The 13,507-nt window shown below is 37.1% G+C and overlaps 1 protein-coding gene across 2 annotated transcripts in view; it reads left to right on the forward strand.

The window, feature by feature from the left end:
• prkg1 (protein kinase cGMP-dependent 1) overlaps window positions 1-13,507 on the forward strand; it is a gene marked incomplete at its 5' end in the record, with an annotated part of 174,781 nt that overhangs the window by 122,641 nt on the left and 38,633 nt on the right. For both annotated transcript variants that reach the window (XM_084433534.1, XM_084433532.1), the window contains one exon: window positions 11,412-11,489. In XM_084433534.1, coding sequence (XP_084289660.1) covers window positions 11,412-11,489 — 78 coding nt within the window. The remainder of the gene's footprint in view (window positions 1-11,411; window positions 11,490-13,507) is intronic.

The following is a 13,507-nucleotide window of genomic DNA, read 5'->3' on the forward strand; positions in this document are numbered from 1 at the left end:
TAATAAGTTGAGACAATTGTGAACCACTCACCAGACACTCTTTCATTATCAAGCTAACAAATAATCACTTTTAAGGGAATGCAGTGGCTTTTTTTTTCTTTTTTTTTTTTTTTTTACGTGGCCCAAATTGCTAGTTAACTAATGTGGTTCTTTTGCAGCATTAACGTTACCCATTTTGTGTGAATGACATCTTTTCTTTCATTAAAAAGTGTAATGACATTAATGCAAAGGTGAATATCTTGCCCATTCTTATGCATAACAGCTTAAAGACAAGGCACAACAAAATCTTGCACTGACACATTTAAGTCTTATTAAAAAAAATGTAGGTATAGAGAGATGATGATATAAGGGCAATAAGAGTAAAATGCTCACCTCTAAAACTCTCTGTTAGCTCAGACAGCTGCCACTCAGTTAGTTTATCAGCGACAAAACTGTCCATTCAAGATGACCTGGAGAAAACATAGCAATATAGAGGTTAGGTTAGCAACAATTTGAAGACTTGACCCGCTTCTTTAACTCTCACTACTTCAGCCAGTAGAGCACTGTATAATATGTGTTGCCTCGTCGCTCTGTAGCTGCGGCTATGGGGTTTGCACACCGGACAAGAAGCGCCGCGTCGCGTCTCTAGGACAACTCGAGGTATCGCTCACCGGACGTGCAGTCTCTCAAGGGGCTTACACACCGGACGCGAAGCGCATGCAGTGCCGCGTCTTTAAAATTCGAACACATTATTCTCTAATGTACACACAGCGGCGGCGCCATCCGGCGTCTGTCCGCGACACCCATAGATATATACATATATCTATGCGCGACACCCAGCAACGGCTCAGGACCGTGTTCAAAATCGCGTCCGGTGCGGTGTGTGATAACGTTACCTCGAGTTGTCCTAGATGTTGTCGTGATAGCCACGGCTACATGCCAACCACAGAATTACCACGGCTAACGCTAGTCTCAACGTATTTTTTTTAGCAAATGGTGATAAACTAGCAACAGGGACATGGACACAGAAAAGTTTACATTACATCAACACTGAAAATACTCTCTTACCTTGAATATAGATGAAGTTGCACCGATGAAGCACAGGCCAAAACGGATCGAGCGCGAAAGCGACGGTTATTTCAAACGACTGTTGTGAGAAAATTCCAGAACAACTGCGGGCGAGAGAGAGAGAGAGAAAGCCAACCCTATAACCCAGAACATGGGTTACTCTTTGAAAAATAACCCAGAAAACCCAAACAACCCATGAATTGGGTCAAAATATTAGCCCTATAACCCAGAAAATGGTTACTCTCTGAAAAAATAACCCATAATTTTAACTCAACACAAATAACCCAGAAAATGGGTTGAAGAAATAACCCAGGAGTTTTTAGAGTGTATGATTTTTTAACTATTTATTTGTATGATACAGCTGCAAATAAGTATTTGAACACCTGAGAAAATCAATGTTAATATTTGGTACAGTAGCCTTTGTTTGCAATTACAGAGGTCAAACGTTTCCTGTAGTTTTTCACCAGGTTTGCACACACTGCAGGAGGGATTTTGGCCCACTCCTCCACACAGATCTTCTCTAGATCAGTCAGGTTTCTGGGCTGTCGCTGAGAAACACGGAGTTTGAGCTCCCTCCAAAGATTCTCTATTGGGTTTAGGTCTGGAGACTGGCTAGGCCACGCCAGAACCTTGATATGCTTCTTACAGAGCCACTCCTTGGTTATCCTGGCTGTGTGCTTCGGGTCATTGTCATGTTGGAAGACCCAGCCTCGACCCATCTTCAATGCTCTAACTGAGGGAAGGAGATTGTTCCCCAAAATCTCGCAATACATGGCCCCGGTCATCCTCTCCTTAATACAGTGCAGTCGCCCTGTCCCATGTGCAGAAAAACACCCCCAAAGCATGATGCTACCACCCCCATGCTTCACAGTAGGGATGGTGTTCTTGGGATGGTACTCATCATTCTTTTTCCTCCAAACACGTTTAGTGGAATTATGACCAAAAAGTTCTATTTTGGTCTCATCTGACCACATGACTTTCTCCCATGACTCCTCTGGATCATCCAAATGGTCATTGGCAAACTTAAGACGGGCCTTGACATGTGCTGGTTTAAGCAGGGGAACCTTCCGTGCCATGCATGATTTCAAACCATGACGTCTTAGTGTATTACCAACAGTAACCTTGGAAACGGTGGTCCCAGCTCTTTTCAGGTCATTGACCAGCTCCTCCCGTGTAGTTCTGGGCTGATTTCTCACCTTTCTTAGGATCATTGAGACCCCACGAGGTGAGATCTTGCATGGAGCCCCTGTCCGAGGGAGATTGACAGTCATGTTTAGCTTCTTCCATTTTCTAATGATTGCTCCAACAGTGGACCTTTTTTCACCAAGCTGCTTGGCCATTTCCCTGTAGCCCTTTCCAGCCTTGTGGAGGTGTAAAATTTTGTCTCTAGTGTCTTTGGACAGCTCTTTGGTCTTGGCCATGTTAGTAGTTGGATTCTTACTGATTGTATGGGGTGGACAGGTGTCTTTATGCAGCTAACGACCTCAAACAGGTGCATCTAATTTAGGATAATAAATGGAGTGGAGGTGGACATTTTAAAGGCAGACTAAAAGGTCTTTGAGGGTCAGAATTCTAGCTGATAGACAGGTGTTCAAATACTTATTTGCAGCTGTATCATACAAATAAATAGTTAAAAAAATCATATATTGTGATTTCTGGATTTTTTTTTTTGATTATGTCTCTCACAGTGGACATGCACCTACGATGACAATTTCAGACCCCTCCATGATTTCCAAGTGGGAGAACTTGCAAAATAGCAGGGTGTTCAAATACTTATTTTCCTCACTGTATATGAAGAGTTCAGATGCAAAAGCCTCTAAGTGCCATCTGAAAGTTTCTTCTAGAATGATCATTTTTATCGCTTGTATATTTAAATTCAATAATTTCACTTAAATGGCAATGAAAATGACCTATTAATTGTCATTTAAGTGAAATTACTGGACTTAAATATACAAGCTTGGTAAAAATTATCATTCTAGAAGAAAATTTCAGATGGCACTTAGAGGCTTTTGCATCTGACCTCTTCATATATATATTGGTGCCTTGAACCCCTAAATGTTATGATCCCCTTGTGAGGGACACCCTTCCTAAAATACAAATACAAGGCATGTTTAAATGCATAAAAACACATTTATACTATGGCAACTAAAAACATGTGTAAACTATTTTCTGAAAATACTGACTTTCTATTAATTTGACAAATGTAAATAAATCTGTTCTGTAAATTGTGCATTATTATTATCATTTTTCACTCAACCTTTCTTCTGACTCCCTCGCAGCCCCTGAAAACACAGACCTAATGTACATTGACTTAAGAGTAACAACTAAACTTTTGTAATAACAAATATAGTTGAGTCATGGAACTCTAGAGGACCCTACATGCAGTCTGCAAGCAATCACATCAACACCGCATGGCACAAGCTGATTGGCCTCTGCTGATCCTTCAGCCAATGAGATTGCTTGCTTAACATTTAAATAATTTGGTTAACTGTTTGCTGTAAGTTAGTCCTACAGCACGCAATCAGAGTTCCTCTGAAACCCTCCACCTCCCCCAGCTCCACCTGCCTATCTTCTACGGGACTTACATTTATGCAGCATCAGCAGAATATCTTACATGCTCACAGCAGCGTGTCTGAGTATCTACTAGCAGTAGCAAGTCTATACTTGCTCTGCAGCAACGGCAGCAGTAGATCCAGGACCAAATACATTAACATTGCCATATTCAATAACATGCTAGTTGTCATGATTGAACTGTTTAGACTCAAATGTCTGAAATGATGTATGCAAAGAAGTGTGTAGCTAGTACAGTAATACAGACACAGTATTAGTTATTGTCTCCACTCCAAGACCTTCTGAACCAAGCGAGTGTGTGGGACGTGCTGCACTGCCAACGTTCTTGGCACGTTAAATATCTTTTCATACTCTGTAAGCCTGATGGTGAAACAAACTTGTGGTATCATATTATGCTGTTCAGTGTGGAGATGGTCATCACAGAGAGTTGATCAGCGTGATGTTCCAGTTTAAAGATCTATGGCTCTATAATTGATGGCTCCTCTGAAACCCATTTGAAGCAGGAAATTACAGCAAATAGCTTTTCATTTTTTAAAAATGAAACCAAATGGATGCTTGATGATAATGTCCTCCAGGGGAACACAAGGACTAAGACACAAGGTGAAATGAAAATAAGTGTTACTTTTTGTCTCAAGATATTGACTTTTCATTGAAAAGTGTCTCGTTTCACAGCATAATCATTTAGATAATGATCTAGGCCCTGAAACATCAAAATGTTGTTTGGAAAATATATCTTTGTGAAATGAGGATAAAGATATTTCAGATAAATTGTTTTTCAAAGACATTCTAGTATCACTAACAATGTCTGTCTCACCTTGATCACCCTCAGAGAGGCAGTTCTAACTCCGGAAAGTTTTTAAAGACTTTAATGTGACCTTTAGTAAAGTGCTTAGTGCAATTAGTCATTGATTTTTCCTTTCGCAACTAATAGTTTTTAACCAAACCTCGATGTCTTTATCTGTAATGGCTCAGAAATACCTGCACAGACTAAAAATTCAAGGAAAAAGAGACGTTCAGAGTCTCAATTGTTGAACTTTTCAACAAATAAAGCACAGTGTTCCAGAGATGATTGACAGTATTGTGGGGATTTTGAAAAAGTAGGCACAAAACATTCACAGTGACATTGCCGATGTAAAAGTCATAATATATAAATCATGAACTCTAAAGTTATAAAAGCTTTTCTGTCACAAAACTACTTTTAAGAAATTTCTGAATTATCTGTGAATAACTAAACTGTCTATCATCCTGAAGAGACCAATCCACCAATCTAATAAGAGCTCAGTTTGACCACCCACTCACAGTAATTTAAAAGTGCTTTATGTATTTTTTTCGACTGTAATATGTTTGCAGACATGTAGGAAGCATTATAAGTTCAAATACTTCTTTCAACACTATGTCGCATTTCAACCGCTAGCTGTCAATTTTACATACAGCACCTTTAAAGACTCCCTACACTCATAAACAACTATTGGTAACACTTTATAATACTGTTCCGTCACTAATGAATAACTACACAGAAACAAATGAGTAATGCACTATTCACAATCTAGAAACTCCTGATTAACGAGTAAGTAATAGTGCTCAGTTGAATGTGGTAGTTCACTATTAGCTAATCTGTAACAACAATTTTTTCTTACCTCCCAGAGGACTACTAAGAACTACTACAGGTTCATAATTAATGTGACTAATGCAAAATGTATAATTATTATTAAAGAAAAGATCATGTTAACCAACTAGTAATGACCTCAAGTATTACGAAATCCAAAACCTGTTTTTCACCTCAGAATACTGATCCAAATAATTAGTAATTCCTTCTGAAGGACTTGGTGATACTTGAGTCATTACTAGTGGGTTACCATGATCCTCACTTTATAATTAATTGCGCATTATGCGTTATTCATATTAATTATAAACCTGCATATAGTAGTTCTTAACCCTCAGGGAGGTATGAAAAAAAAAGTAGTTACTTATTAGCTAGTGAACTACCACATTCAACTATACACTATTACTTACTAATTCGTTAATCAGAGTTTCTTGTTAGTTACTACAGTGTTAATATTGCGTTACTCATTTGTTCCTGTGTAGTTATTCATTATTATTAATGACGGAACAGTTTTCTAAAGTGTTGCCCATATATTTCAATATATCTACTATAAACTAGGGCTGCTCGATTATGGGAAAAATCATAATCACGATTATTTTGGTCAATATTGAAATCACGATTATGTAACACGATTATTTCACATGACTGGGAACGTGTTGCATTTATTAAAAAGACACGGTAACACTTTACAATAATGTTAATTAGTTAACATTAGTTAATGTATTAACTAACATGAACTAACAATGAGAAAAACATTTGTTACAGTATTTATTAATCTTGTTTAATGCTAGTTAATAAAAATACAGCTGTTCATTGTTTGTTCATGTTAGTTTACAGTGCATTAACTAATGTTAACAAATACAACCTTTCATTTTAATAACGTATTGGTAAATGGTGAAATTAATATTAACTAAGATGCTGTAGAATTATTGTTCATTATTAGTTAAATTTTAACAAAGGTAAGTTAGTTATAATGCTAATTAATGAACCTTATTGTAAAGTGTTACCAAAGACACCTTTCAACAATTCTTAAAAATCGAAATGTGAACATTGATTGTACTTTTTGACCTATTAAAATAAATAATGTAACAGATAATACTTCAATGAGTATTTTAATAATTCCCGCAGGTCTACCACTTATAATGCGGGAAATTCCCCACAAACATTGATTCACTTTAGCATGTAGATTGTATGAATATCTTAAATGAATCCACACAGATGATAAAGGGGCGGATGTGCGCGTGCGCGCGTCATTCAGAACACAAGACAAAATAAGAGCGTTCTTTTAAAACAGAAAATGGCAAAATAATCGTTTTTACTCGATTATACTAATTTGGTGATCGTTGGGAGCAAAAATCGAAATTGAAATTGAAATTCAATTAATTGCACAGCCCTACTATAAACATCAAATATGGTATAAATAAGGACAATAACCAGTTGTTTATATAGTATTGTTTCTGATTTGGTTATGCAATTTGCAGTGTTTCGGGATGAGTAGCTAATTTCCTCATAGAAGACATTAATTATACAACGCCTGACTTTTCACATATTTTTTTTCTTCATTTTATTAATTGCTTATTAGGGAAATGAAAGGGAAAAACACTTCTGAAACCAAGGCTGCTTAAAAAATGGGCGGTCCCAATTGCACTCTATTGCCCTTTGTCTATGGCAACTAGCTGTGCCTGGGCTTTATCCCAGATGTGAAGTGCTGGAATTGGCAAGCATTCCTACACACTGTTCTACTTGGAGCAACATGGGTCAGAAAGTCAACATTTTCCATCAGATAAAGTCTTATGGTAGGAAGAAAAGAATGTAGGGCAAAGAGTGGAAAGAGGGGGGATTTCTGGACAACAATCACAGACAGTTAAAATAGTAAATCAGTAGGGATTATGCAGCAATAAATTATTCAGGTAGTATTATTACAACATTATTGTCAATAACCTTAGTACATTTGTGTCAAAGTGACATCTAGTTATTATCAAAATGGTTATTTCACGTTTTATCCAATTTTGTTTTAACACGTCCAATCGGATAATGTCAAGAACAAGATGTTAAAAATTGCAGCTGATATTACTTCCAGTGTGCGTTTTTGAGTGCATTGAACATTTGGGATAATGTGTTCCGCACAGTCAGCTCTGTTATATACTGCATGTTTTGTAGGTCATCCAGAGAATCAGTGCACAGTATATAATGAAGCAAAAGTGAATCTGTTCTGATATTGGCATATTTTAGTAAAACTCCTCAGATAGGAATTTGCCAGAATTTACCCACCAATAAAAGTAGGACAATTTAAGGACAATGATTCTGCAAATAAACTTTAAAGAGATAAATATATTCATAGTTAAAAAAAAAAAAAAAATATATGCAAGAATTTCACATTTCTGCTTTTAAACCCTTTGGAATGCCTTGCCCTGTGAACGTCCATTGTATGCACATTACTATGAATGTGCTTTTCATTTGTGCTTAACTTCTGGATGAGTCAGAATTATTTTCAGCAAACCACAAATGCCATAGAGAGGTGGAATTTAGCAATGCATCCTAACAGTACAAAAGAGAGGCAAATTCAATCCTTTCTTCCTCAAGGTGAGCTCAGTGATAGCCTGTACAAAGCTGCAGGAGCAGCCAGTTCATTCTGTGGCTATACTGAGGAACTAATGTGAGCAGCTTCTGATCTCAAATCAGATATTTTAGGGTTTCTCAAAGTTTCAGGACTTCGTGGACTGGGCTTAATCTCTGAAATTATGAGAAATGTGTGGGGTCTTGATTGTGGGTCTTGACTGGATTCACAAAATTCTTCTCACCTGCTATTTCCTTCTAATTTTTTTAGTTAAGAAAAAAGATAATATTTTGTATTCCCAAAAACCTTTCTTAAGAATGTTCATATATTTTTTCTTAAGATTGTTCATATTCCTGAAAATCATCGTACATACAGTAATTTAAGCTAGAATCAGCTCCAACCTGTCTTAAATCCCCAAAGGTAAGATGTTTAATGAATTGATTGGGTTGTTTCAAACATTAAAGGTAGGGTAGGCAATTTTCGTATAGGCTAGCGATAGCGAGCTAGCTTTGAAAGTATGAGATCCCACCCTTCAGTGCATCACCAAAGCCACATCTCCTTCAAAACACACGAACACACACAGCATCACGAGATATGGCATTAAACTACCTCATGTCTCAAAGCACATAACATTACAATAATAATGAGCATAACAACTTAAAGAGCACTGACCTGTACCACCTGACTGCTACAGTTTATATTCAACGTTGATAGTGTTACTATTGAAACGCATAAATTCGAGTCATGAACCGTTCCGAGTAAAACGTCACAGGTTTGCATCTCTAATATAACTATTACAGTAGTTATAATGCAGTAAAATCTTGTCGTTTTGGTTCAGGAGGAACTGCAAAAGGCGGCTGCTGTTTCGGTGCTCAGTGACTGACGTGTGTCTAAGTCTGCATAGTATGAAACGCGTTGATGAGCAGGGTACACGGAGGTATGGAAATACAGAATGCATTCACTCTGGCTAGAACTAGAGAACACAGATACCCGACGCATTCACTCTAGAGAGAGCGCAAGAAGGACCGGAGTGCAATGAATGGAAATAACCTCTGCATCTTGAGACAGGCTCTATTAAAATAGCTATTTTAACTTAACACGGCGCATTAAAACACAACGTAATTACTAAAAACAGTAATTAACTCAAACCGGTAGCGACAAAAATAGTCTGTGCTTATTATGATAACTACAGTAATCTGCAGGCAGCGGGAAAAGACGGGCTTGGAGGTGTTTTTCATTCAGTGAGTCTTCAGCAAAAGCCCCCTTTCAATCAAATAATACCAAAGCCTGTCATTTAAGATGTTCTTAAGAAAATAACTTCTTAAAGTCCCCCTGTGGTGAAAATCAAGCTTTTAATGCTGTTTATATGTCTATGTGGTGTTTTTAATGTGCTTTAAGACAATGTGCAGATTCATAAGTCAGCACCATTGCTGAGTATTTTCTCCTTAAAACTGCAGTGAACCGAAGACAGTCTCAAAAACTAGTTTTTTGAAATCGCTGGTGTTTCTGACGTCACAAACTTCCTTGTAACCAATCACTTCAACGTGTGATCATCAACGAGTGAATCTCTGAGCTGCTGTGAGTGGAGGTGGGGATAATTTGCATATTCATAGAACCATATATATTAAATGAGGCAAGGGTGTAGATTTACATTCAAGCTATTTTAAGATTTTTTAGGAAAAAACATTTAAATATGTCATTTTGGTGATCAAAGATGAGTTTTAAGGGATACAATGATTGCCTACAGGGGGACTTTAAGAATTTTCTTACGAACTTTTAGAATTCATCTTAAGGGTTTTCTTAACCTCTTTCTTAAGAAGATTTTTGTGACCCAACCCCAGGTCATTGGCTTTGGATGATTGAAATGCCTACTATCCAAAGGGATTATGTTTGGCCTTGACCAACAATAGAGCACAAATAGTCCAGTTACAAAACATCTTCAATGCTGTTGGCAGAAACAACAGACTCAAAGAAAACTGCTATACAGTCCTATTGCATCATGGTTATGGAAACACATTCCATATGTCCATGTCATGTGCAATGAATATTGATTATCATTTCTTCCATTATGTCAATTAAATGTGTTAAATCATATCTCAAGTCAGGCTGTTCCTGTTGTACATAGCCTACTCAGTGTGCTTCATTGTGTTACTGAGCCAGTAACTAGCTTTAGTATTCAAGGTGTCAATAGCTTTCTTCAAATGTATTTCTTATTTATTCAGACGAAATACTCCAAGGCACTCATGTGGTAAAGTAAACAGCCTTTAATGAAATTGGCTAAAGGCTGTTTATTTTACCACGTGAGTACCACAGAGTATTTCTTCTACATAATTTGATGTTTACCTCCAGTTCATCCAATGAGCACTCTCTGCTTCTGTTTTTTGCAAGTGTATTTCTTATTTATGCTCCACCTGATTCAATCCCCTTATAGTAAATTGTTTAATCTTTTAATGTGATTAAAAATATATTTGGCAAAAAAAAAAAAAAGTATTTATCAATTATTTTTTTATAATATAAATGATTATTGTTGTTATTACTGGTAATACTTTACAATAAGGTCTCATTAACTAAAAATGAGCAGTACAGTTCTTACAGAATGTAATAATCTTTGTTAATGTTAACAAAAATACAACGGTTCATTGTTCATTCATGTTAGTTCACAGTGAATTAACTGATGTTAAAAGATAAATATGTATATATTATATATATAATATACTGTACAGTGCAAAATTTCTAATAATGTTAGAATTTTTCACCAAAAAAAGTTTTAAAACAGTTATTTATATTTTGCCTTTAAGTGCCATGTTTACATTTCCAATTAATTGCCATTAATTGTAATAATCAGGGATTTTATTTTAATTTAATATTATTTTTACACGGTTGCTCCACCATTAAAGTACTTGACCTGATGTCAAACCGGCTGTAAAAAGAGTAAAAAGAAAAGAAAGTGTACTTGTGTAATGTAATGAATTGCATAAAACACATTTTGGAACAAAACAATATTTTACATTTGTTGAAGAAAATGTAAGTGGTGCTTGAAAAGTTGCCATGGATGTTCTGGGTGGTTTCCAGGGCATTGCTTATGCGGTTGCTATGGTGTTCTGAGAGGTTTCATCACATTGCTATGCAGTTCAGGGTGTTCTAGGTGATTCTAGGTGGTGTATTGGCTCAAGTCAATAGATTGCATCTCCAACCATCTGTGATATATACTGCTCTCTATAATCTGAACTCCTAAGTGCTTAGACAAGTAACAACACACCTCTCCTCATCAAGACACACAGTTTGAAGTATCTTTCACAATGGTAAACGGAGCTGGACAAAGTCAGTACATTTGCACAGATCCCTAAGTATTAGTAGTCTAAACTTTGACGTTTATTTAGAGTTCTGTAGACTTACTTTTGCAACGGGGGCCACTGTGGTTTGCCGGTAGCATGGATTACTGCTAAGAGCACTTCTGTTCTCGTTCTGGTGTTGCAACCCTGAAGCGATCTGTTGTGTGATTGAGGCAACCGTCTTCATGATGGCTTGAGGATGATTGTGATGGAGTAACATTGTGAAAATTGGACCAGTAGGGAAAAATTGCACTTTAGTAATTCTCTCTCTTTGCCCCTCTCTCTTTATCTTGTTTCTCAGACTCACTACAGTGATGGAGAGTACATTATTAGACAAGGTGCCAGAGGGGACACGTTCTTTATCATTAGCAAAGGAAAGGTAAGATATTTTCTGTCACAGAGATAGAATACCAAAGAGGTTGCCTGCATGAACTCACCCCAAAATGAAAATCCTGTCATCATTTACTCTCACCCTCACGTCGTTCCAAACCTTTTTCACCTTCAAGTCAAAAGGAAGGAATGATTGGAAGGATTTTCAAAAGTTTTGAAGGATCTTCATGCCGCTGTTTTCCATTCCACAATAATGACCATGTCTAAGCTCCAAAAATGACAGAAACAGTATCATAAAAGTGGTCCATATGAGTTGTATGCTAAGTCTTCAGAAATTAGCTTGTGTAAAGAACTGAGTGAAATTTAAGTCTGTATTTACTTGACACTCTTCCCCTCCAATTAATACATTATTTCTAACATGGACTACAAACATTGCAAATGCACAAAAATAAGTCTTTATTAATCCATCATCTGCCTAATTATTTGTGTGAAAATGAATAAAACTTTTTGGTTTTACTACCACTAGGTAGAAAATGTTTTGGGATTTAGGATTTGGGATTTGAGAGCTACAGTGAAAGGGAAGATGTTCAGTGAATAATAGCTTCATAAAGTTCAGTCTGTTCCCTACACAGAGGTATTTACTGACTTAAGAGGTCTTGGAATATAACTCATATAGACTATTTTATGATACTGTATGGAGTTTTATTGTCTCTTTGAAGCTTGTCAAATCTGGTCACTATGAATTATTGTACAGAATGTGCTGTGCTTGCTCTTTCAAAATGTTATTTTTGTATGAACTGTTCGTTAAATATGAATACATCTATAAGAGGCATTCATCCAAATACACTCTCTCTATTGTTGCTATCATTAGTTTGATAAATGCTGACTTATGACACATGTGAATGAAAAATAATTGACATTTAGGAACAAATCGGAGGATTCTTCAGTCTTTTAAACGAGTAGTTAGCCCATGATTTATTCACCATCAAGCCATCCTAGGACTTTCTTCTTTCAGACGAATACAATCGGAGTAATATTAATGCTAAAAATATTCATATTTAAAACTTTATAAAGTAAAATAACTAGCTTCCGGCTAAACATATGATCATATGGATCTGACTTAAAGAGCAACTTGCAGGTTAAATTTATAACTGAATTAATACTTGATTTTGTCTGAAGAGGTTTTTTAAAAACATATATGTAGAAATTACTAATGAAATCTAATTGGTTGTAGAGATTTTGATGAAAATGTGCTAGGCTCTGGAATACGCCTTTCCCCCTATAGCAACGCGTCATATGACGTATGCCGAGGTAAATATGAGCTCGCGTTCAGCCAGCGCTCTCATTGTGGGTGTAGTAGTTAGAGCAGTAGTGAGCGACAGAGAAAGTTTTAGATCGAGTTTTAGAGAAGCCATAATGGTAAATTATTGTGTTTGTGCTGGTTGCACAAAATCCAGCCTGTCAGGACATCGTGTCCATCATTTTCCTTCTAGGAAAAACAAGGCTTTTCGTTCTTGGGTGCGTTTTGTTCAGGTGAAGAGAGCAGACTTCACTGCCGCGTCTGTCACCGCACACTCGGTCATAGGCATGCTCGTCGGAGAACTCGGTTTCTTCATTTACATCCATTGTAATTTGTAACCTGAGCTCTTTCAGTGCACGCATCTTCGGGTTCTCCCGCCGGATGTAGGCGCGAGCACAACATCAACTGGTGGTGGTGGCGCAATGGATAAGACACCTGCCTTTGGTGTGAGAGACCCGGGTTCGAATCCACTGTGAGACACCAATGTGTCCCTGAGCAAGACACTTAACCCCTAGTTGCTCCAGAGGCGTGCGACCTCTGACATATATAGCAATTGTAAGTCGCTTTGGATAAAAGCGTCAGCTAAATGAATAAATGTAAATGTAAATGTAAACTGGCAAACGCAATGTAAGCGGAACGAAACTGAGCTACTCGTTATTGTGTTTGTGTGGACCGTTTATCAGTTTGGACTAGTGCAGCGCGAGCCTGATCAAGCAACACTGTAACTGCGAGATCCAGTAAATAAAGCATTTGAATTCGCCACAGAA

Source organism: Rutilus rutilus, assembly GCF_951802725.1.
Source record: "Rutilus rutilus genome assembly, chromosome: 16".
NCBI classification, from domain to species: domain Eukaryota; kingdom Metazoa; phylum Chordata; class Actinopteri; order Cypriniformes; family Leuciscidae; genus Rutilus; species Rutilus rutilus.